This window comes from Rhineura floridana, chromosome 18 (assembly GCF_030035675.1).
Source record: "Rhineura floridana isolate rRhiFlo1 chromosome 18, rRhiFlo1.hap2, whole genome shotgun sequence".
NCBI lineage: Eukaryota > Metazoa > Chordata > Lepidosauria > Squamata > Rhineuridae > Rhineura > Rhineura floridana.
In genome coordinates, this window is record NC_084497.1 from 28388911 (window position 1) to 28413049 (window position 24139).

The 24139-nt window shown below is 47.6% G+C and overlaps 2 protein-coding genes across 9 annotated transcripts in view; one reads left to right on the forward strand and one right to left on the reverse strand.

The window, feature by feature from the left end:
- Positions 1–7805, forward strand: part of TMCO4 (transmembrane and coiled-coil domains 4) — a 36067-nt gene extending 28262 nt beyond the window's left edge. For all 8 annotated transcript variants that reach the window (XM_061601044.1, XM_061601043.1, XM_061601042.1 and 5 more), the window contains 2 exons: positions 65–182; positions 3975–7805. In XM_061601044.1, coding sequence (XP_061457028.1) covers positions 65–182; positions 3975–4400 — 544 coding nt within the window. In that variant the 3' untranslated portion in view covers positions 4401–7805. The remainder of the gene's footprint in view (positions 1–64; positions 183–3974) is intronic.
- Positions 7806–8279: 474 nt separating this feature from the next.
- On the reverse strand, positions 8280–22861 carry HTR6 (5-hydroxytryptamine receptor 6). Its single transcript, XM_061601249.1, has 3 exons — positions 21928–22861; positions 9612–9770; positions 8280–8690 (listed from the first exon to the last, which is right to left on the reverse strand). The coding sequence occupies exons 1-3, from the start codon at positions 22654–22656 to the stop codon at positions 8280–8282; spliced, it is 1299 nt and encodes a 432-aa protein (XP_061457233.1). The 5' UTR covers positions 22657–22861.
- Between the last annotated feature and the right edge of the window lie 1278 nt (positions 22862–24139).

The window sequence follows — 24139 nt, forward strand, 5'->3', positions numbered from 1 at the left end:
TTATGTTCTTCAACCAGTTTTATGATACGGCTGCTTAGCATTCGTGGTTTTCTCCTCCTCACAGAGGAGACTGGCTCCTGAGTTTTGTCTACCGGACATCCTCTGTTCAACTTAACGTCGCCGGGCTTCAGCCAGTGAACCTGGGCAACAGAAGAATGGTGAATGTGGATCTCTCCTCTGTCGTAAGTAGTCCTTTCAAGACCCGCGGACAGTAAAGATCGCTTTGGAAATATTTATGGGTGGTGCCTACTGAATTCTCCCAAGGTAGGGATGGGTCTGAATGCTGTAACGTGGGGGTTCCCAGACTGTGCTCTGTGGACAAGCTGGTTGGGAGCAGGCCCAGAGGTGATCAGTGGGTTCTATGGCTGAGTAATTGTGCATGCATGGATCTGTGAATTATCTGTGGATCAGGGACTTAAGTCTCCCTCTGCCATTTGGGTTTTTTGTCTTTTGAGGAGCAGGCAGTTGGCAGAATCAAGTGGTTAAGCTTCTCCTGGGCTATACCACTTTAAACTGGAAGCATAGGGGGGGGGAATCCTGAATCCTGTAACAACATTCTTAGGAGTATAAAGCAGCATAGGCGTAATTTCCCTCTTTTCCCTATTAGATCTGCTGCCTGCTCTCCTGTTTTTTCTCTCTTTTTGCTGATTTCCCCCCCCCATCTCCTTAAAAAACCTAGACCAGGCAGGGTTAAAGAGAGGAACGGCGGGGCTGCATTCCTGCTCCACAGTCGCCTCTTGAGATCACCGCCAATGTCTGGAGACTCATTCCGTTAGGCCTCTGACAACCCTTTTAATTAAAAGTTCTAATCTCTCCAAAATTGAAAAAGAACAATTGGGCCATACGCTTGCAGATTGCCTCATTTAAAAAATGAAAAAACGTGGACTCAAAAAGACGCCAAAAAAACCCACAACCAACCCTCATTGGGGTTTTGTGCCAAGTTCTAAGTGTGCTGCAAATGTCAAAATGTTCCTGAGCTGCTTCTCAGACGAAGTCACTGTGGGGGAGGCAGAGAGGTCTATCGGCGGCTATACTAGCCTTTGTAGCTAAATGGAGCCTCCAAGTCCAGGCGTAGTTTACCTCTGAATACTAGAGGCTAGAGACAAACAGAAGGGAAGGGTTTTTCCCCTCCCACCCCATTGAGCTTCCCACTGGAGCACTTGGTTTGCCCCTGTGGGATACAGGATGCTTTTCTTACGTTCCTATGAGTATCAGTGAGGGAGGGCTGTTGCCTTCATGCCCCACCTGTGGAATGAGTGTGGCCCTCCAGGCCTCTCTGTCAGGCCCTCTCTCCTCAGGTCATGCTCCTCACTGGCCCTGTTCCACACCCTCTTTGAGTGCTTTTTGCCTGGCTGCAATGCCTCCTTGAAATGTGAGGATGCTTGTTACTGCATGCATGGAGAGACAGAGAGTAAACCTCTGGCTTTTGTGTGGCTGGATTGTACCCTACTCTAGACAGGTAATGATTGCATCCATTGCCCCACCCATGTTTGGCCCTCCCCACCACTGATACGTGGCCCCCAAAACGTTGTCCAGAGGGAATTTTTCTCCATCCCTCCTTTAGGCGGTGAACAGAGCCATCTGATCGCCCTTGCCAGAGTGACTTGGCAAGCTGCAACCTTAAGCCGCATTTGGGAATTGTCCGCTCTGCTCCTCTCTTTGCCGCCTTCCCTGGTTGCAAACACGAGCTGTTTCTCAGGCAAATGTCTTTCAGGCATTCTCCCCTCTCTTCCCAAAATGTTTGCCGCAATAACAACTGGATTTGGGCTGCTGTTTTTCATCTAGCTAGGGGAGCCAGCTGGTCATCCCGTTCTACTGAAAGGTTCATCTTTGTGTCTAGCTTGGAGCAGAATGGAAAAATGTAATTTGTCTATTTTGGGGAGTTTATTTTTTTTTAAAAAAAACAAACCCCTGATATTTTCTTCTAAGTATCTTCCCAGCAGCTGTTTGAAATGGATCTGACGTGTGTATGCCTGTGTTTCAAAATGGGAGCCGGTTATCTCAGCCTGGCTGGTCAGATGAACTCTGGAATATATTTAATTTTCATGGCTTTGTAGAGAAACTTGGCACGTGCGGTGTTCTCTCTATCTCACGTTCAGAAATTCATGAAGTGTGCTGGTTATAACAGGATGTAACAAGGCAGCCGTGAAATGGTTGCTGCTCCTGTTGAGTTTCTTGTGTATCTGTTAGGCGTGATGGGAACTGAACGGTTTATGTGCTTGTAATCTGTCCGTGAAAAGGGATTTGTGCACATTTCCTGGTCCCAGCAGGCTTTGGGAAATGTGCATATCTCACTTGGGATTTGTTCTACATTCTCCGGGGGTTATGCATGATCTCCGAGAGAGGCCTACCCTCATGAACATCCTCCTCCAGGAGTGGTGGATATGCACAATGGTAGCTGTTCAACTGATTACCACCAATATGTACACATGGACATCCATTTTATTCATTTTACCAAAAAGTTAAGAACATAAGAAGAGCCTGCTGAATCAGGCCAGTGGCCCATCTAGTCCAGCATCCTGTTCTCACAGTGGCCAACCAGGTGCCTGGGGGAAGCCCGCAAGCAGGACCCAAGTGCAAGAACACTCTCCCCTCCTGAGGCTTCCGGCAACTGGTTTTCAGAAGCATGCTGCCTCTGACTAGGGTGGCAGAGCACAGCCATCATGGCTAGTAGCCATTGATAGCCCTGTCCTCCATGAATTTGTCTAGTCTTCTTTTAAAGCCGTCCAAGCTGGTGGCCATTACTGCATCTTGTGGGAGCAAATTCCATAGTTTAACTATGCGCTGAGTAAAGAAGTACTTCCTTTTGTCTGTCCTGAATCTTCCAACATTCAGCTTCTTGGAATGTCCACGAGTTCTAGTATTATGAGAGAGGGAGAAGAACTTTTCTCTATCCACTTTCTCAATGCCATGCATAATTTGATACACTTCTATCATGTCTCCTCTGACCCGCCTTTTCTCTAAACTAAAAAGCCCCAAATGCTGCAACCTTTCCTCGTAAGGGAGTCGCTCCATCCCCTTGATCATTCTGGTTGCCCTCTTCTGAACCTTTTCCAACTCTATAATATCCTTTTTGAGATGAGGCGACCAGAACTGTACACAGTATTCCAAATGCGGCCGCACCATAGATTTATACAATGGCATTATGATATCGGCTGTTTTATTTTCAATACCTTTCCTAATTATCGCTAGCATGGAATTTGCCTTTTTCACAGCTGCCGCACACTGGGTCGACATTTTCATCGTGCTGTCCACTACAACCCCGAGGTCTCTCTCCTGATCGGTCACCGCCAGTTCAGACCCCATGAGCGTATATGTGAAATTCAGATTTTTTTGCTCCAATATGCATAATTTTACACTTGTTTATATTGAATTGCATTTGCCATTTTTCTGCCCATTCACTCAGTTTGGAGAGGTCTTTTTGGAGCTCTTCGCAATCCCTTTTTGTTTTAACAACCCTAAACAATTTAGTGTCATCAGCAAACTTGGCCACTTCACTGCTCACTCCTAATTCTAGGTCATTAATGAACAAGTTGAAAAGTACAGGTCCCAATACCGATCCTTGAGGGACTCCACTTTCTACAGCCCTCCATTGGGAGAACTGTCAGCCTTTCTTGGGGAAAGTAGCGTCCATAATGTCCCCTGTAGGATCTGATGTATACTTGAACAATCTCAAGCTCCCTTATTTTCTGATCCACCCAGGACTGTCCTTCTCCAGTCAGGGTGGTGAATGTTTGGTTTTTTATTTCTACTGGTTTGAGAGGAATGGGCAAATACTTCAGTGTACTTGAGCGCTTTCCAATTAACTGCAGTGTCTGCTGATAGTCGAAGTCCTGTTTCTACAGAAGGGGGACAGGGTTGATCATGGATATAGGAGTCTAGCTCTGGAAAAAGGCAACACCCTTTCTACTTTGGTGGACGAGGTCTGTTTTGCACGACCCTCTGCTCGTTACCGCTCTGTTTTTTCCTTGCAGGTAAGTGGCCATTTGGACTATATGAAGCAGATGGACACAATCCTCAAGGCCGTGGGCATCAAAACCAAGCAATGCCGTCTGGAAGAGGGGGGCAGCCTCGCTGTTCTCTCCACCGAGCTTGAGGAAAGCAGGGAGCCTGTGCCACACAACAGCACGCAGGAAGAGCAATGCATGGTGGGAGAGGAAGGGCCCAATGATGCCAATGATAGCGGCCTCAACGGTGATGACCACTGGTCATGGGAGCCGGTCTCCAGCCGTGGTTTGTGCCCAGAAGAGCTCCCGGCAGCAACGGTGGTTTCTGAACAGAGAGAAATCTCCAACCTGGAAGAACCAATCCCCTCCAGCTCGTCTCATTCCCAAGAACTTTCCAGGATGAGCAATCCCAGCACCGGCTCCACAAGCACTCTTCCTGTGATTCTCCGATAACGTACAAGGTGACGCAACGTGATGGCTATCGTAGTCTTTGCACTGTCTCTCCCTCCTCTTCCCTGGCACTACAGGTCAAGTTTAGAGACTATAAAGACTGGCCTTTGCAGAATCAGGCCAAAGGTCTGTCTGCTGGGACATTCTGCCTCCCAACTGAGGACCCCAGCAGCCCGCCGAAGAGGAGGTAGCTCTCCCTGATTGTTTTCCCTGGCATACTGCAACAAGGGATACCCTGCCCCTTAGCATGGCGGCTCCGTCCTTAGCTGCTGTTGGGAATGGCTCTTGACCGGCTTCGCCTTTGCAAATTTCATCTAATCTTTCAGGGCACATCTTCGCATTGAACTCTCCCACGTGGCATTTGTATGGAGAAGTATGCTTTTTGCCAGCCCAGAACTCTCTTGGGGGAAGAGGGGAAACTGGCCACGGCTCAGTGGGAGAACAGTTGCTTGGCATGTCCAGGGTTCAGTCCCCGGCATCTCCAAGTAGAGCTGGGAGAGAACCCCTAGAGAGCCTTCACAAGTCAGTGTAGACCACAGTTGGGGAACAGGATCTGGGCGGCGGGCTGGATTCTGAGTACCCCCACCCTCCACGGGCCACTCTGACCACTCACCAGTCAATCGCCTGGTGTTACCATGACAACAGGTGACCCAACTTCATAAGGAAAGAATCCACAGTGTGTTTGAAGTGGGCTTCCTGTTCTGCTTCTGGAGCCCAGCTTGGAACTCCAGAGCTTGCCAAAATGCTTGGAGGCTCCTGGGTCCCCTCCCTCCCTTTTGCAGTAGCGCGTTTCCCTGCCCCAGGGATTCCCATCATCCCCGTCCAGCTCCCTGGGGCTGATGGGAGGTGTAGTTCAGCAACATCTGGAGGGCCAACAGTTCTCCCACACCTGCAATAAACCTTTTGTATGCAAGCAACTCGTTTTCCCCCTCCCCTCCCCCCTGTTGCCCATTTCTCATGCCGTGGAGTTTTCCCCACGTTTTGAGTTCAAGGGGGAAGGTCCAAAGAGTTGGCTGGGACAAATGGGGCAGTGGCAGCTAGCACCAGGAGCAAACACTGGGGCATATTTTGTCCCCTGGGTGGCCACTTGCACAGGCAGTACTCGTCTCTTTTCTCACTCGCTTCCACCGGTAAACTCTGCATGAGTGGCCTCAGAAAATCCCAATACGTTCCATCAGGCTGCAGGCTATTCAACAAGCTGGAGTGCTCTTTGCTTGATAAGAATAACCAACAGCAGAGCTCCCTGCCTGAGTCTCAGGGCACGGCTGGAGGGCACAGGATGCAGCCGCCTCGCTGACGTGAAGCAAGCTTGGGTCTGGTTGGGAGACGCCTTATATCACCGGGAAGTCTCTCATGTAAGAAAAGGAGGGTGCTGGTATGATAAATCACCTAAATGGTGGCGCTGCATCAAACAAATTAGTGTCTCGAATTATTTTGCATGCTCGAGAGAGAGAGAGAGAAAAGGCTGTGTTGGCATGAGCCTGAGATGATCCCCATTCATTCATCACTGGTCTCAACCCCTGCTGCAGCGACTGTGGCAGCAAGAAGCCTGTTCTCCTGCCCCCATGCATGGCGGGCCTAGCCGTGCCATTAGGCCCCGTTTCATTCATAAGGGAAGCTGTTGTCCCACGGTCCTCTTTGCCATTTGAAACCCTCTCTTCTGTGTGGTGATGCCACGTTCCATTGGGACCCGGGATGAAAGGAGAGCGCCTCATTGGTCCCTGTTCTAGGAAAAGACTCTGTGATTCTTGAGAAGCTGAAAGAAGTGTTTGGTGCGGCCACTGAAAAGGATTGCATCCGCTGCTGCATTTTAAGTGCACCCCCCCACCCCCCAGTCTGTTGACAGTTTCACAGGTGCAGGAAGCTGGAATGTATACACACTCGTATTCTAGAGCAGGATGTGGCTTCTACCGGGAAGCAATGCAAGAAAAATTGGGTTCGCTGGGGCAGCCAGGAGCAAATTCTTCTCTGTTCTTTCTGTGCTGTACCCAGAGTGTTCCCTGCACGCTGCTACCAAATGTAGCGCATACAGGAGGAGCTGGGTGAAAAAGTTCCCTCATGAGTGGACCAGCCACGTTAAGGAGGCCACCTCTGCTGCTTCCTAATCTGCGGGTGAACATGCATGGCTGGCTGCCACAACCACTCGCTTTGGGAAGGCAGATGATTGCTCTGAATGGCCAGGCCCAAATGGGCCTGTTGGTTGTATTAGCTTTATGCAACGGGGAACCGGCATCTACAGTAGGATCTGGTTCAAATTTGGCCTTTCAGGGAGAGGACGGTAGCTGGGAAGCCTTGTGTTGAAGAACGTGTGTGATATCAGTAGTCTGTGCCTTATGTGCAAAAAATAAATAAAAAATAAACAGCCCCAGCAGCTGATTATAGCACCGGTGAACCTGCAGCTGATTACCGTGGATGACTGCTGCTAGCCCTCATTTTGAGAAGGCAGGTTAACCTTCCATATTTGGAGCTCCATACAAGGGCAGGTTATCCCTCCATATTCAAAGCCCCATGCAAGAGCAGATTAAGCCTTCATACTCAGAGCTCCTTACAAGGGCAGGTTAAATGTTCATACTTGGAGCTGTGTACAAAGGCAGGTTAAACCTCCATATTCAAAGCTCCACGCAAGGGCAGGCCAAACCATATTTGGAGCTCCATACAAGGGCAGGTTGACACTCCATATTTGGAGCTCCATGCAGAGCATATCACAAATGATAGAAAGTACCAGAAGATCAGTGAGACCAAATGAAACAAATTGTGGAGAAAGAGTTCCATGGAGGTCTTTCTACAGAAATTAGATCAGTATCCTTACCAGAATCTAGGTGTTCTTTTTTTAAACACACACACACACCTCTCACTCTGCTGTTTTTGGCTATTAACATGCAAAGCGGAGAAGCTACGGTCAGCAACCAAAGAAGGGGGGAAGAGGGAGAGAGAGAGAAAAACAAGCAAGAAAATCCAGTAATTAGCATCAGATTCCCTGCAAGGAACTTCCAAGCTGTGTAACCAATGCAGAACTCATCAGCTGTTGCTTAAGAAGAAGAAAAATTGGCCTCCCTCCCACATCTGTTTTTTAAAAATAAATCTGTTGTTATTGTTCTAAATCAAAGTTGAGAGCCCTGGGATCAGTTTATATGTTGGAGGAAAGATGAGTGTGTTAAGACACTTTTCCAGCACACGTACACAACATGTACATATCCTTGAGTAGGCGTGGACGAATCCGTAAATTTCCTTTTATCTCAGATTCTCTGTTTTCCAGTCTTAAGTTCAGTTTGCCCCATTTCCATGTACGTCGATTTTTTAAATTAAAATTTTTTTTTGAGGGAAAAAGTCTGCACGAACGTTTGTCACGTTGGCATTTGCTTTTCTCCTGTTTGTAATTTTGCAAGCCATTTCCCGTAACAGATGCCTTTTTGTAGGTTATGTTTTCCTAAAGCGTGCATTTTTGTGTGCACGTTTCGCTAACGTACGCTCTTCTGCATTCACATTTTGGTCGGAGACTTGCGCTGCCAAAATTCAGAGACACACGGATTTCTTGAAGGAGTGTTGTGTTTCGGTTTGTCTGGTGGTTTGGGATGTGCACATTTGGGAAGTCTGCATGAAAATGGGACCCAAACAAATGTATCTCCCTGTCCGGTCCCAATCCTCTTCCCTCGCTGGCGTCTGCCTCTGTATGGTTCCCTCGTTAATCCAGCACAGTTACGCTTCATTGTGGTGCTGCACACAGCACAAGGCTGCTGGCCCAAGATCGCGGGACTGTTTGCCCCATCGCTGCTGATGGGTAAACCTGCAACTAAACACCAGGCCTGGCTGCAGGAAGTGCTCGTTTTGATACAGGCGGAGTTCTAAATGTGAGAGGCTGGTGGACAACCTGGACAGACTGTTTCAGTCCATGGGAGTGTTTAACTGGTTGATGCGGAGCTCCTGGTCCGTGTGCTGCTCCATGTCGAAAAGGTTCACAGATTCCGCCCCTGTGGCTGGGAGGGAACCCAAGCGCTGGCCGCTGCCTTCGTTGACTTGGATGATGGAATCAGCTGAATCAGTCTCTCCCTGCAAGGTCAGGATGTTCTTAAGGGACACGCCCGGCCGAGGGCCGCTGTTGGAGTTCCTCATGGAGAGAGAGATGGGGCTGGGCGGGCGGTCCCAGGCGCGCCGGCAGCAGGGCAGGTACTTTGCCATGGCTCTCTTGAAGTCCCGCATGAAGAGAGGATAAATGATGGGGTTCATGGTGCTGTTGCAATAGCCCAGCCACGTCAGGATGTCAAAAAAGTCTGCAGAGATGCAGTTGCATACTGCCTGAAGGGCAGGGGGGAGAGGACAGAATATTTGTTAAGTTTTTATCCCATCCTTCTTGCACTGACCTCAAGATGGCGTACATGGTTCTCCCCTCCTCTCCTTATCCCCACAACAACCCTGAGAGGTAGGTTGGGCGAAGACACCGTGCCTGGCCCAAGGTCACCCAGCAAGCTTCCTGGCCTCCCAGCTCCTAATCCAACACTCTAACCATTATAATACACTGAAGAATAATAATTATAATAATTATTATATTTATTTAGTCAGCCAGCCAGTCAGTCTGCTCCTATAATAATGACTTGCACCCAAAGCAGAGGAAAAGCAGACTCCAGAATGCTTCCTGAAATGCAAAATGATTTGAACTCAGGTCTCCTCTGCCCTAGTTGGGTTGTCATTCATTTGTACGTGTTGAAAACGGAGAGCATCTTTTTCCTTACCAAACCCCTGCAAACCAGCTGTCTCCCAAGCAGGAGATGGGGAGATTTGGCCCACCAGCCTTCTCCGTTTGACCCTCAAAGCTGTTCCCCCAAGCCACACCCACCTGCCCCACACACATGTGATGTCATTTGTGGGGCAGGCAAATTGGCTGGCCGTGCACCTGAATTCTGCAGAAAGCAAGATTAAATGCCCCATGCATCGATACACATATGCATCAATACACAAACTGTTTGCATTTTTGTGATGACTAATAGTTTTTAGCTAATAAATTTGACTGACTTGTCTACAAGACTGTTGATTGTCCTGCTCAGAGTAAACCCACTGAAATGAATGTGCCTAACTTACTCGTATCCATTGATTTCATTGGGTCTACTCCGAGGAGGGCTAATATTGGATAAGATCCATTGTGCCTGGAGGGGGCTTGCACCACCAAAAGCGGGTTTGGGGAGCTGGAACAATTTCCTTTCATTCCCCACTTGGACTTACCTGTGCGACATTACACACGAAAAAAGGAAGCCAAGCCACGAAAAACATTCCCAAAAGGACCCCCAAAGTCAGGCTGGCTTTCAAGGCTCTTTTACTGTGCTTGTTGGCAAATTTCCGGGTGTCACTTGTGGCCGTCGATTGGCTGTGAGCTCTGTGGACCTAAGGGGGGCAAAGAGGGTGTGGCGCATGAGCAAGAGACAGAGGCACAAATTTACCATTTTGGTAAAACCTTCTCTGGTACTGTTACTACAAATGACAGGGAACTCCAGGCTCAAGGCCACATGCAGTCCTCCAAGCATTATTTACATGTTACATTTCCATCCCGCCCTTCCTCCCAAGGGAGCCCCGGGCAGCAAACATATCAGCAAAACAATTCAAGAAAAGAAAAGAAAAGCATCCCAAAAATAGTTTAAAACATTCTAAAACACAACCACAGTTAAAGCATCCTGTGATTGGGTTAGCAGGAGCAGTCCCCTTCAGCCGTCAAATGCCTTCAGAGCTCTTTGCAAGCCATACCTGACATAGGATGCTGCCATATGCTAATGCAGAAATGTCTACACTGACTTGCAGCAGCTGTTCAGGGTTTCAAGCAGGGAACCTTCCCAACCCTATCTGGAGATGCCAGAGACTAAACATAAGACTTTCTGCATGCAAAGCAGGGAGAAAATTGATTCGGTTTGCATTTAAAGGCAAATCTAATCTGCACTTTCTGAAACAATGGAAAATGGAAATGGACTGCCTTCAAGTCGATCCCGACTTATGGCAACCCTATGAATAGGGTGTTCATGGTAAGCGGTATTCAGAGGGGGTTTACCTTGGCCTCCCTCCGAGGCTAGTCCTCCCCAGCTGGCCAGGGCCTGCTCAGCTGGCCACAGCTGCACAAGCCAGCCCCTTCCTTGTCCGCAACTGCCAGCTGGGAGGCAACTGGGCTCCTTGGGACTATGCAGCTTGCCCACGGCTGCACAGGTGGTAGGGCACGTCACCCCTGAGCCACTCCCTGTGGGGTGATCTTTAGCTGGCCCTTGACACCCAGGAGACACGAGCGGGGATTGGAACTCACAGACTCTGGACTCCCAGCCAGGCTCTCCTCCCCACTGTGCTATACCAGCTGTCCTCACATCCATACCTAGAGATCAGGAATAGCATGGTCTAAATGATCCTGGCTTTGGTGTTCAGTGATACATGTTTGCATTTGAGGACCTTTTCTACTTCTCTCATAGCTGCCCTCCCCAGTCCTAGCCTTCTTCTGATTTCTTGACTATTGTCTCCATTTTAGTTAAGGACTGTGCCAAGGTATTGATAATCCTTGACAGGTTCAATGTCATTGTTGTCAACTTTAAAGTTAAATAAATCTTCTGTTGCCATTACTTTAGTCTTCTTGATGTTCAGCTGTAGTCTCTGTTCTAATGGACCTTTTGAAGGAGTTAGTCATGCCCTTCAACCAGATCACAGAGAGGAAGGTCGCTCTACTTCTCAAAAGCATTTCCCCCTTGTCTTCCATGGAAAGCAATTGGGGACTGCAGGCACGTGGAATCTAATCGCTGTGTTGCACCTTTTAGCTCAGCTGTATATGGTATGAGATTTTGCTATTGATTAGAGAGGGCTTCATAATTAGATTTCTTTCTCTTTTTTAAGCCTTGAATATTACAGTTGACACATCATAAGCTATTTCTTCTAGTAGTAAATTAAATTGTTATCAATGAATCCTTTCTTAATTAAATAAAACCTCATTTGTTGAGGGGGTTACTCCCTCAAAAGAATTCTAGCACACACACGCAGGGTGGGTGTGGACTTGTTTTTCAACATTTTTGCAAATTAAAGTTTTCTTAGTGTGAGGGGCATAATTCAGGGATGTGCATCTTTGCCTTTGTGATCTAGAATAATATGAATGTGCTTTGTGAATACAGATTGGCATGAAAAAATACACCCCCTCTTTCATTGGCAAGATTCCAGTTGTATGTTCTGGATTGTTCAGTGAGGTAAAACATTTGCTCTCTCAAGAGTAGCTCAGTTTCCCCCTTGAAAAATCAAGTTTCTGTCCCTCATGAGTCCATCAAAAGGCATGTGGTCAGTGTCTGGTGAAGGCTAAAAGATTCCAGTCTTTGTTCTAAGAGCAACCCAAATTATTTATGGCAAACAAGATAATGGCAAATTACAAGCAAAGGAGTTTTGATTTCTAGAAGGAAATCTGTGTGCTGGATTTGGGTTTGCTCGATGCAGAATTTGAATTGGGTTGGGGGGGAGATTTAATTAAGCAGAGCTATGTGCCTTAATTTATTATTTATTTATTATTTCAATTTATATACCGCCCTTAGCAGAATACCTCTCAGGGCGGTGAACAAACAAGATAAAATACAATATATCATAGTAAAAAATCACAAAAACATGTACAAACAAACAACAGAAAGCACAACAAAAACGAAATACAACACAAATTAAGGATACATGTTAAAAGTAGAAAGATTAAGAAAATTAAAAGATTCAAATGCCTGGGAGCATAAAAAGGTCTTTACCTGGCGCCGGAAAGATAGAAGTGTAGGCGCCAGGCGTACCTCTTCGGGGAGGCTGTTCCACAACTCAGGGGCCACCACAGAAAAGGCCCTAGATCTCGTAACCACCCTCCGGGCTTCCCGATGAGCTGGTACCCGGAGGAGGGCCTTAGATTCTGAACGAAGTGAACGGGTAGGTTCATAATTTAATTATTAAACAAACCAACTAACGCATGATCGGGGGGGCCTGGTTTTTGCTGGCGAGCACAAGTTTTTGCATTGCGGGCAGGGCCACCATTTAACATCACAACCTCTCTCGGGGAGCTGTGCTACTGTTACCTTAAAGGCTCCCTTCCACCCTGGATCAGTAGGTTTTTGTTTATTTTATTTACTTTAATTTTATTTATTTATTTATTTAGATTTATATCCCTCCCCCCTCCCCGGTAGGAGTCCAGGGCGGCATGTAAACTATAAGTATGTTTAACTCTTCCTTTGGGCTTTAGAATCTCAAAAACAGGACTTCTGTAGAGGCTTGAGTAACACGCAGATGTCTTTTAAAAGTTTAATTAAAGGCAGATCATTAAGAACTTCAAGACCCTGGAATGGGTTGGCTGACCATCTAATAAGGGACTTTGTTAATCCATCCTCCGTGTTGAGGTTGTGTTTGCCACTGTCCATGGTGCTGAAACGGCTCTATTGTTATCAAGGAGAGACTGGCCAAGAGTCTCCTAGTTGTTGGTGACTAGACTTGTCAAAAGACCAGACGGGAAGTACCATCTCCCTTTTCCCTGGGGAGCAGAAGAGATGTTTCTCCTTGATCCTGGAAACAGAGAGGTTGGCTATGGCTACTACTGCCTTAGAACAGCCTTCTCCAACACGTGCCTCTCCAGAAGTTGTTGAACTACAGCTCTCATCCTCTCTGACCACTGGCCACGGTGACTGGGGCTGATGAGAGTTGGAGTGCAACAGCATTTGGAGGTCCATGGGTTCCCTATCCTTGACCTAGACCATCACTTGCCTTTACTGCCCCTCCCTCCCTGCCTCCCTCCCTCTGAAGTCTGCCTTCTTTTAATGCAGGGGTAGGGAACCTGTAGCCCTCCAGATGTTTTTGGACACCAGTGCCCATCATCCCTAACCATTGGTCATGCTCACTGTTGGGAGTTGGAGTCCAGAAACATTTGGAGGGCCCACAGGGCCCCCATATCCGGACTAGACCATCACTTGCTTTTACTGTCCCACAGCTAACTCCATCACAAGTCTGCCTTCTTTTCATGCTTTTTTTAATGCAGAGACGGACAATGTGTGTTCCTCCAGATTTAAGTTGTGGGACCACAATTCTCATCATCCAGTGGCTAGAGTTGATCAGAGTTGAAGCTCAACAGCATTTGGAAGGCCACAGGTTCCCTATCCTTGAACTAGACCATCACTTGCCTTTACTGCCCCTCGCTACCTGCATTACAACTCTGCCTTTTTTTAAATACAGGGATGGAGAACCTGTGTGTCTTCTAGATGTCGATGGCCTCCACCTCCCATCATCTCTGACCCTTGGCAATGGTGGCTGGGGCTGATTGGAGTTGGAGTCCAAAATCATCTAGATGACCACAGCTTCGGGGAGGTGATTTAAACGTGGTGGGTTAAGCCAGATGACCCATAATTTGCAACATTCGCCATGTCCTCTCCCCGCAACTTTCTCCATTCTTTCAAACTTTCCAGAAAGGTAGGGGGGGTTGATGAGGGTTTTGCAAGTTCCAAAACATTCTAGTGGCTGTGTTTCAAGTTTCATTTGTTTGTCAAAAATGTGGGGCAATTAGTGAGTGTTGAATAGAAATTGAATAGGAATTTGCAGGGGCTGGATATAGCTAATTATAGACAATTTTGTTGTTTACCAAAAGTGGTTATATGAGGGGGACTCATACTAATTATGGTATGTGCTAGAAGCTGTATTTGTCACACCAGGATTGATCACCGTCCAAAGAGGAACAAATTCAAACCACTTCTTCCTCATCTCCGACCGATAAATTGGGATGCAAGGATCCAAATTCCCTGCTTCTTCTCTTAAAAGCATTTCTAAGCCGAGAAACGGCAACATTTGCTTGCCAGCTGGGTTGCACAGCCCTGATGTGAAGAGAAGAGTTTTGTGAAGTTCTTCTCCTCCCCCCCCAAAAAAGCATTTAAAGACAATTAAGCATGTCATTCTCCCACAGGACATGGGGATCAATAGAAGAAATTGCTGGAAACTGAAATCTGCCTATGGCACATTACCTCTTCTTTACGTTCTTTATGAAGCAGAGGAGGGAAAACTATAAGCACTAGGAACCTGTTTATTGTTTAAAAAGGGGGGGGGAGATAAAAGAAAGCTGAGAAGCTTCTACACCTGTTAGGACTAGGAACTTGTCATGTGTTTTGTTATTTAAAGCTAAGAGCCCAGGGGCCGGATTCTGCACCCATAAGGACTAGTAGCCTGGCATGTCTTTTTTTATTTGAAGCTAAGATTCTTGGTAAGCTGGATCCTTACTCCCAGACAATGTTATATTCTGTATGCTTGCTGAACTGCACACGCACGCATATATGCACAGGGCCCTGGGGGAAGCTCCGTTTTCCTTTAACGAGCTCATTGGTGACTAAATGATCTTGGCAAATTAAATTTCGCTTGCCTAGAACATTTGTCATTTGTCAGAGGGCGACATTGGAAAGCGAGGCGCCAGGGAGGTTGCTTTCATCTTACGAATGCATCTGATCCCCTCACCTGGGGCTAGAAGAAAGATTGTATTATTCATCTCAGTGTTTGCCACCACTGCCCCCCTCCCAAAATGCCCTGCTGACATGTCCGATTTCCTGCAAGTCGACTGCTTATTGAACTCGGCAATGGGGTTAATTAGATTTTCCCGAGGAGGCAAACACAAGTAGCACACGATGCTGAGAGCTTAGAGATGGTGAGGCAGGGCTTGCTAGCACAGTTTACTTCTTTATGTCCTTACAGATTTCTGTTTTCAAAGACAGACCCAGAATAATCTGGGCCAACAGCTGGGCATTTCCCCCTTCCCTGCAAATGGGGGATCCCTCCCAGAAGCCATTGTTTTTTCAAGCCTGAGCCTTCTAGCTTTATCACATCCTAGATGAAGAAATGACTCGATGATGCACTTCAGTGCACTTCAGCGCTGTCCAACTAAGGCTAAGACACTTCCAGCAAAGCTTCAGAGGCGATGGGACTGGTTCGAACTCTGCCTCAAATGTAATGTGTTTTTTAAGAGAAAGCCATCAAGTCTGAAATTGCTGTCTGTGTCTCTTCATGTTGCTGTGCTCTTCTCTCTTGGATTCATTTCTTGCTTCTCAGCTGAACCTGCTAAGGGCCTTTATACATAAGAGCATAAGTACAGCAGCCCTGCTGGATCAGACCAAAAGCTCATCTACCTGAAAGATTGTCTCACCCTTTATATACCCAGTCGATCACTGCGCTCTGCAGGTGAGGGCCTCCTGCAGGTACCACCTTATCAGGAGGTCCGTTCTGCACAACAGAGGAAATGGACCTTTAGTGTAGTGGCACCGACCCTTTGGAATTCCCTCCCCTTAAATATTAGACTGGCGCCATCTCTGCTATCTTTTCGGTGCCTCCTGAAGACCTTCCTCTTTCAACAATCCTTTTGAATAGAGACCTTATTCCTGTTGGCATCTGTACGGGAATTGTTTGTAAAGACGTTTTTGCAGAATCATAGAGTAATAGAGTTGGAAGGGGCCTATAAGGCTATTGAGTCCAACCCCCCTGCTCAAGGCAGGAATCCAGCTTAAAGCATACCCAACAGGTGGCTGTCTGGCTGCCTCTTGAATGCCTCCAGTGTCGGAGAGCCCAGTACCTCTCTAGGTAATTGGTTCCCTTGTCATACGGCTCTAACAGTTAGGAAGTTTTTCCTGATGTCCAGTCAAAATCTGGCTTCCTGCAACTTGAGCCCATTATTCCGTGTCCTGCACTCTGGGACGATCGAGAAGAGATCCCGGCCCTCCTCTATGTGACAACCTTTCAAGTACTTAAAGAGTGCTATCATATCTCTTTCAGTCTTCTCTTCTCAAGGCTAAACAGGGCCAGTTCTTTCAGTCTTGTTTTCAGTTTTGTTTTTAAATATGTTTTAAATATATTTTGTTTTTAAGATATTTTTGGTGCTTTGTCGTCCCTTTGCTGCCCTGGGCTCCCTTTGGGAGAAAGGGCAAGATTATTATTATTATTATTACTATTATTACTATTATTATTATTATTATTATTATTACTATTATTCTAGGTCCAGCAGCCTATTCTCACAGTGACGAACCAGATGCCCCAATGGGAAGCCTGCAAGCAGGACCTGAGCGCCACAGAGCTCTTCTCGCGTGTGATTCCCCAGCAGCTCTAAACAAGAGAGGTAGGCTGCCTCTGACCGTGGAGGTTCTATTGAGAAACCATGAGGACTAGTCGCGCTTTAGACTTTTCCCCCTCCTCCTTCCATCTCATCTCTTTGTTTTTAAAGCCGCCTCAACCTTTAAAGGCCATCCTTGCCGCATCTTGCTGCAGCCAATGCCCCCGGTAAACGGACAGTTGGAGCGTAGGAAACAATGTTTTTGGAGTCATCGCTCTCTCTGTACCTCGCCTGCTCTCTCCCTTCCCTGCTGAGCGGCTGCTGTCTGCCCACTCACACATGGCACTGGGGTTGGGGGATGGGGGGGACTGGAACGGCTTCTTCCCCTCGGCACCCCCTACACACTTCTGATGGGAAGCAGCAACTCCATATTCTTCAACAATACGCCTGACAGTTTTTCTCCTCCTCCACTCTTTTCATTTCTGAGGTTGCAGCAGCTACCTTCTTCTGCAGAAGTGAGCCAAGGAGTGAGAAACAAAGGGAGAGCGGGGGGGGGAGGTGTTCTCCCTCCCAACGACAACAAGAGAGTGTTCCTGGGGGCTTAACGTGGTGGTGGAGCATCTTCAGAAGGTTCCAGCTTTGATCCCCAAGTGGGGCTGGGAAGGTCCCCCACCTGAACTCCTGGCGAGACGCTGCCAGTCAGTGGAGGCATTGCTGAAGTGGATGGACCAAAGGGCTGACTCTGTGCAAGGCCGCTTCCTGTAAGGGAAGTACCTTAGCTCAGTGGCAGAGCAGTACTTGGTGTGCACAAGCTCCCAGATCCAACCCCCACCAGCAACTCCAGGCAGGACTGGGTGAGACCTCTGTCTGGAACCCTGAAAAGCTGCTGCCTGTCAGAGTAGAAAAATGCCGAGCTAGAAGGACCAGTGGCTCAGTATAAGGCAGCTTCCTCCATTTCTATTTAGGCCAGCCTTTTATTCAGAATCATGAGGACTAGCACCTAACATTATTTTTTAGGGGAAGGGTCACAGGCCACAGCTAACACTGACCAACACTGACTCTCCCAAGGCTTCAGAGAGCCCCAGCTGTACCTGCAGATGCCAAGGACTGAACCTGGGCCCTTCTGCATGCAAAGTTGTTTTGTTTTAATGTATTTTAAGGTCTGTTTTTCATGATGTTTTAAAGTGTTTTTAGTGATTTTGTTTGCCGCCCTGGGCTCCTGCTGGGAGGAAGGGCGGGATATAAATTGAATAATAAATAAATAAATGAATGAATAAAGCAGGTGCGAAATGGCCCTACACTTCAGTGAGGTGAGGTAGAGTTGCTGAACGACATTTGGGTGCATTTATTGCTTTTCAGTGTCTTCTTGTTCACCTGCACAATCAGGTTGCAATTATATGCGATATAAAATATATAAAACATCTCACCTTTCGTCCTGTTCGAGTGGCTTACAAATATTATTTATTAATATTTATTTATTTATTAGCTTTACATCCCGCCCTTCCTCCCAGCAGTAGTACAACACAACTACAATAACATACCATATGTTGACAGCAGTAATAAAGGAACAGTTCTCCTCCCCCAGCCAAAGTCTCGAGGCAAAAGGAAAGCATTTGAATTTGTTAGCTGAAAAGCGGACAAGAAGGCGGCAAGGGGAAGGTTTCCGGGCAAGGCATTGCACAAAACGGGGAGCCACCACAAATAAGCCCCTCCCCAATCTGTTCAGGATGGGTGAATCGATCCGTTTTGGTTTCCAGTTTTTCTAACCTGTAAGTTTAGCTTGCCGCGTTTCTGCATCACTTTCCATCACGAAAACTCATTTGTGTTTTAATGTGTTTCTCTTAATCTACACTTTTTTGGGGGGGGAGAAGCAATTTATATAATGGAATGCATTTATATAATAGGATGCATTTCCATCACTTTTTTTCAACCACACTCCCCTAAGGAACACATTTCTGGATGAAGACCTGCCTTGCAAAATTCAAAGCAGCAGGGCTGTGTTTGGGGTTTTGTGCATCTGTCTTTCGGGAAGGGAGCCCTTAATTCATGCATGAATTGATTGATGCATGTATATACTGCCTCTCTGCCAAGGCGGTTTGCAGTGTTAAAATGCGAAAAGAAATAACAAACTTGGAGAGGTTCACTTTAAAAGACGAAGCAAACTGAGGTTCTCCCCATTCTGGGGAGGGAAGGGGTTCTGAAGAGGCTTCCTCTCTGGATGGCAATGGTTGTTGCTGTAGTTGTTTGTTGTCTATGCGGTCTTCTCAGTCAGAAGCGAAACCACCGTTAGAAAATATGTCACAATTTTTTTAAAAAAAATCTAAAAACACAATCTTTTTTAAAAAACACACACCTTTACAGCTGTTAGGTCCCTGAGTCCCTTACTTGGAGAGTGGCCATGAGATGTTGGACGGACAGCCACCTGATTTGCCCTGCAACCCCCTAAACTAGCCTCTTGCAAAATGTTCTGGTCTGCCCCTGCAAACTGCACATTTCGTCTTATGCGTCATGATCACGCACATACCGGTGGCTTCCTATATTGGCATTTCTCTTTAGAAACCCCCCATCCCACAGCACATCCCAAATGTCAGACGAGAAAATTAAAATTGGTCAAGATTCTTTTCATTTCTTTTTTGCATCCCCAAACAGTTAGGCTTTAAGAGAGTGGAAGGGGGAGCATCGCCCACCTGTAGGGGAGCCCACCCCACCTCTGTGTTGGAGTGGGGCACTCATCCAGGTGTGCTTTCTGAGTGGGAAGAGCCGAGCTTAGAGGGGTGACTCATGCAGGGAGGCAACGGGCAGACCCAATCACGCCAGATGTCAGTAAGTGGTAATGGGGAATTGGGAGGTGGCACACCCAGAGCAATGAGCCGTTTAACCCTGTCTGCAGCAAGACGATTGAGCCAGTCGCTCACAGTGTGGGTAATACAATGGGGGGCGATTGGATCACTTGATCTTGCCAGGGCCGACGCAGGATATTTTGCTGGCTACGTGGAAGGACAAGATGGCACCCCTAGACTGGCAGTTGATTGGCAGTAGTGTCCTCCCCTGCACTGGGGGCAGTTGCCCACATGAGGGCCCCCTGGAAAGGTCATGTTACGTGGGGCTGCCTTTGAAAAAGAAACTACAGTTGGTTCAAAATGCAGCAGCCAGAATGTTAACTGGAGCACGGTGCAGGGAGCAGATCACCCCTGGCTTTACCAACTCCACTGGCTCCCAATTTGTTTCCGGGCCCAATTCAAAGTGCTGGTTCTGACCTTCAAAGCCCTAAATGGCCTTGGACCAGTGTACCTGAGGGACCGCTTATGCCCCTATGTACCTGCCTGGGATGTAAGATCATCTGTCTCTGGTCTCCTCAGCATGCCTGGAGTGAAAGATGTTAGACTGATAGGCATGCGGGAGAGAGAGAGGCTTTTCAGTCGTGGCTCCCAGGCTTTGACATTCCTTGCCTCAAGAAGCCCGTTCAGCTCCCTCCCTGATGGTTTTCTGAAAACTTGTAAAAACTATTTTGTTCCAGAGAGCCTTTGAGAGGGTTTTTTTAATCTTTTTATTGTCTTTCCCCCATATATGTAAAGTAAAGGTAAAGGTGTCCCCTCACTTGTAGCACGAGACATTTCCGACTCTTAGGGTGATGTCTTGCGACGTTTACTAGGCAGACCGTATATATGGGGTGGGATTGCCAGTTCCGTCCCCGGCCTTTCTTTACCCCCCAGCGTATGCCGGGTACTCATTTTACCGACCACGGATGGATGGGAGGCTGAGTGGACCTCGACCCCTTTTACCGGAGGTTCGACTTCCTCCTTCCGTTGGAATCAAACTCCGGCCGTGAGCAGAGCTTCGGCTGCGTTACCGCCGCTTACCACTCTGCGCCACGGAGGTGTGTGTATATATATATATATATATATATATATATGTACACATATATACACACGTGTGCATTTCTGTTTGTATGTTTATATATGCTCATTGTATTTCACAAATTTTAAATAATTGTATTTTATGTATTTTAACTTACCATTTTGTCTTGTGTTTTTATTCTGTACAATTTTATTATGTATGTGTGCAATTTTATTGTAAGCCGTTCTGAGTGCCCTATTGTGGGGTAGAAGGGTGGGATAGAAATATTTTAAATAATAAATAAATAAAGGTGGCAATAGAGGGGAATGTTTAGGAATGTAGGAGGGGCAGCCAGGGCTGTTGTTGCTAGGAGAGGGAGAGAAATTTGGTTCAGTTCGCATTTAAAGGCGAGCCTATGTGGAATCCACCAAAACACAACCATCCTTTGAAATTTGCCCTCTCCAGCCAAGTTCTCCAGCCAAGCAAATGCTGAATTGCAAAAAACGTGTCTGTTAGGCAAAATTGCATGCCAACATGTGTATGTTGGAAGAAATTGCAGTAGAAAGCGGATGAATTTTCATGAGGACTTTTTAAAACAAAAAATATCACAAAGTGATACTGTAATGTGGAGAACTGAAATTAAGACTGGGAAAATGAGGAAATGAAATCGACGGATTCTCCCATCCCTAGTTGTTGCTGCTTCCCAGAAACTGTCACCTGAGGCAGTTGTGTCACTTTGCCAAATGGTAGGGCAGGCACCCTCCTCTGTTTACTCAGTTTAATGTCCTGCAGTACTCTTGCAGCCTCAGTCTGAGAATTGTGGCCTTGTGCTAAGAAACAGAGCAGGATGAGGACTCTGGGGGATGTCCCCTGACCATCTCTGAGCATGCGCAGAGTTCATTTTCCTCTCCAAAGAACAAATAAGAACTGGGCTTCAGGGCAGGCCTAAAGGCCTAACTCCTGTAATTAGGGATGGGAGAAACATTTGATTCAGTTCTCATTTCAAGGCAAACCTACCAAATTCACACTTGTGGAAACAATAAGCAAATTGAAACACAGCCCTCCTTCAAAATTCGTGCATCTCCCAATTTCGCAGTGCAGTTCTCCAGCCAAGGAATGAGTACAAAAATGCATACGCTAGGATCAAGCATGCATGCAAATGCGTATGTTAGTGAAAAAGAATATGCAGAATCCATTCTATTAAGGAAAATTGCTCTCCAAAAATGGATGTATTGCAGACAGATGTGTGGGGAAAATGAGCACTAAAATGCCACTGAATTTCCCTGAGGACTTTTTTTTTTTAAATTGTTATTATGCGCCTTCAAGTTGATTATGACTTATGGCAACCCTATGAATCAGTGACCCCCAAGAGCATCTGTCATGAACCATCCTGTTCAGAATCTTTTAAGTTCAGGTCTGTGGCTTCCTTGATGGAATCAATCCATCTCTTCTCATGATGTGTCCAAAGTATGATAACTTCAGTTTCATCATTTTAGCTTCTAGTGATAGTTCTGGTTTAATTTGTTCTAACACACAATTATTGGTTTTTTTTGCAGTCCATGGTGTGCTCAAAGCTCTCCTCAGAGAGGTTCACCCTTCCCTTCCTGTCCTATACCTGTTTTGCTGCCTATCTCAAGCAAAGTTGTGGCTGTGGCTTTGACTCACCTGTTGTGTTGGTTCGTCGGCTGCGATGGCCACATTGTTGGTGAGGGAGGCCACCTGCACCGCTTGCTTCCGGGCAGCCAGGAGGATACGGCAGTAGGTGAAGAGGATGGCGACAGATGGGAGGAAGAAGGTCAGGCCGGAGGCGATGAGGGCGTATGGCAGGCTGACCGAGACGCGGCACTGCTCCTCTTCGGGCTGAAGGGTGGCATTGAAGGGCTGGAGGCCAAACTCCACCTTGTGCCAGCCCATCTTGATGGGCAAGAAGGAGATCAAAGCGGCTAAGGTCCAGGTGGCCAAGATCAGCAGGACGGCCCTGCAGGAGGTCATCCTTAACTTGTATTTGAGGGGCGAGATGATGAGCAAGTAGCGGTCCAGGCTGATGACGCACAGGTTGAGGATGGAGGCGCTGGTGCACATCACGTCGAAGGAGAACCAGACCGAGCAGAAGGCGCTGTCCAGCACCCAGCGGCCATAGAGCTGGTTCAGCAGCGCCGGTGGCATCACCACCGAGCCCACCATCAGGTCGGACATGAAGAGCGACACCAGGAAGTAGTTGGAGGTGTTGCGCAGCGCCCGCTGGGTGAAGATCAAGAGGATGAGGGAGAAGTTGCCCAGCATGGTCAAGAGGACGATGAAGCCTAGGAAGGCAGCTGTCCAAGTGCTGCCGCTCAGCGGAGACCTCTCTCCTCCAGCCGTGCTAGCATTGGCGCCCCCAAGCTCCCCTTCCATCGAGGAGGTGGGGTTGAAGAGACGAGGGCAGGGGGCTCGTCCGAGGGCCCTTCAATTGGCAAAAGGGAGGTCGTGGCTTGCGGGGGGGTGGGGGCAACGGCCCAGACTCCGGAGCTAGGTGATCATTGCCATGAGCTCAACATTCAAAGGATACACAACAAGGCTGTGCCCTTCCTGCTCTTTCTCTCGTCCTTGCCTCCTCCTCCTCCTCCTCTCTCTTTGCTAGGAGCCAGGGTTGCGGAGTGTCGTCCAGAGTGGCTCGCTGCGAGGAGGGAGATCCCCATAAATCACTCAGGCGCATCAGGTGCCTCTGTTCATGAGAGCCATCAGGAGGCAAGCCGGCAGAGTGAGCCGGGGGTGGGCGGTGGGGGTGGTCATTAGATGTCACAATCCTCTTAGCTCTCTCTTCCACCCCCACCCCTTACCTTGCAGCTCCCCACTTTCCCTGCAGCTCTTCTGCTTCTCTTGGGGGGTGGGAAAAGGCAAGCTCTCTGTCCTTCGCTTCGGCGTATGGCTGGCTGGCTGGCTGGCTGGCGGCACTGCTGAGGCTTCTCTCTATTCCTGCATCTCTCTCTCTCGAAACTGATAAGCTCCACTCTGTGAAACGGATGTGAATTCTCTCACCCCTAAGATTTGGGGGGGAAGGGAGAGGAGGAAGTATAAATTGTGCAGCTGGTGTTGTCGAGAGCAACACGCCAAGTTCTGGCGTGACTGAGTGTGTGTGTGTGTGTACCGTTAGACTGCAGATCGCCCATTAGCCCATGCAGTGTGGAAACAGCTACTGCAAAAAAAAACATTGTGGGAAAGAAATGTTTTATCGTTTTCAAACTTTTCAGAATTCCGGGATCATTCCCTTGGAACATTTGTCGGAGCAGGGAGACCCTCTGTACAGGCAACTGTATGGGGTAGTGGTAGAGTCCTGGGAGAGTAAAGCAGACTGTACCGATTTTCATTAAAGGTGATGGGGATTATCGTTGTGAATGGTCCCCTAGGTTTTTTTAAAAAAACCCTGCAGGTAGAAAGCAAGCACTTCAAGTAGGAAACGTCGAGCATAGCCTGCTACTTGCCATGCTTGATTTTGATTTGTGAGGAATTTTGGGGGGGTTTTTTGACATGCCAAAATGTGATTCCCAGACTTGCAGTCTGAAGTGGTAGAGTCCCCTCCATCACCTCAGGACTGTACCACCCCATGCTTCTCCCTGTCAGGTAGCTGTGGCCCTCCACATGTTGCTGGACTCCAACTTCATTCATTCCTAACCATTGGGCATGCTGACTAGGGCTGATGTCAGTTGGAGTCCAACAACATCTAGGGGACCAGAGGTTTCCTATCGCTCATCTGCAGTGCCTGACGGCAGCTCTCTAAGATCACTTGCATTCCTTTTAAGCGGAGATGGCAGGGACTGAACTTGGGGCCTTCTACATGCAAAGCAGATGTTCTGCTGGTGCATTAGAATTCTTCCGTTAAGGCACGGGCATGTGGGAA

What these genes read in the sequence shown, in the direction of transcription:
- HTR6 (XM_061601249.1), bottom strand. Translation starts at nt 22,656, where the DNA reads ATGGAAGGGGAGCTTGGGGGCGCCAATGCTAGCACGGCTGGAGGAGAG. An exon ending in CCGACGAACCAACACAACAG is followed by an intron (nt 9,771 to 21,927) that starts GTGAGTCAAAGC and finishes TGCCCCCCTTAG; the next exon opens with GTCCACAGAGCTCACAGCCA. An exon ending in TCGTGTGTAATGTCGCACAG is followed by an intron (nt 8,691 to 9,611) that starts GTAAGTCCAAGT and finishes CCTGCCCTTCAG; the next exon opens with GCAGTATGCAACTGCATCTC.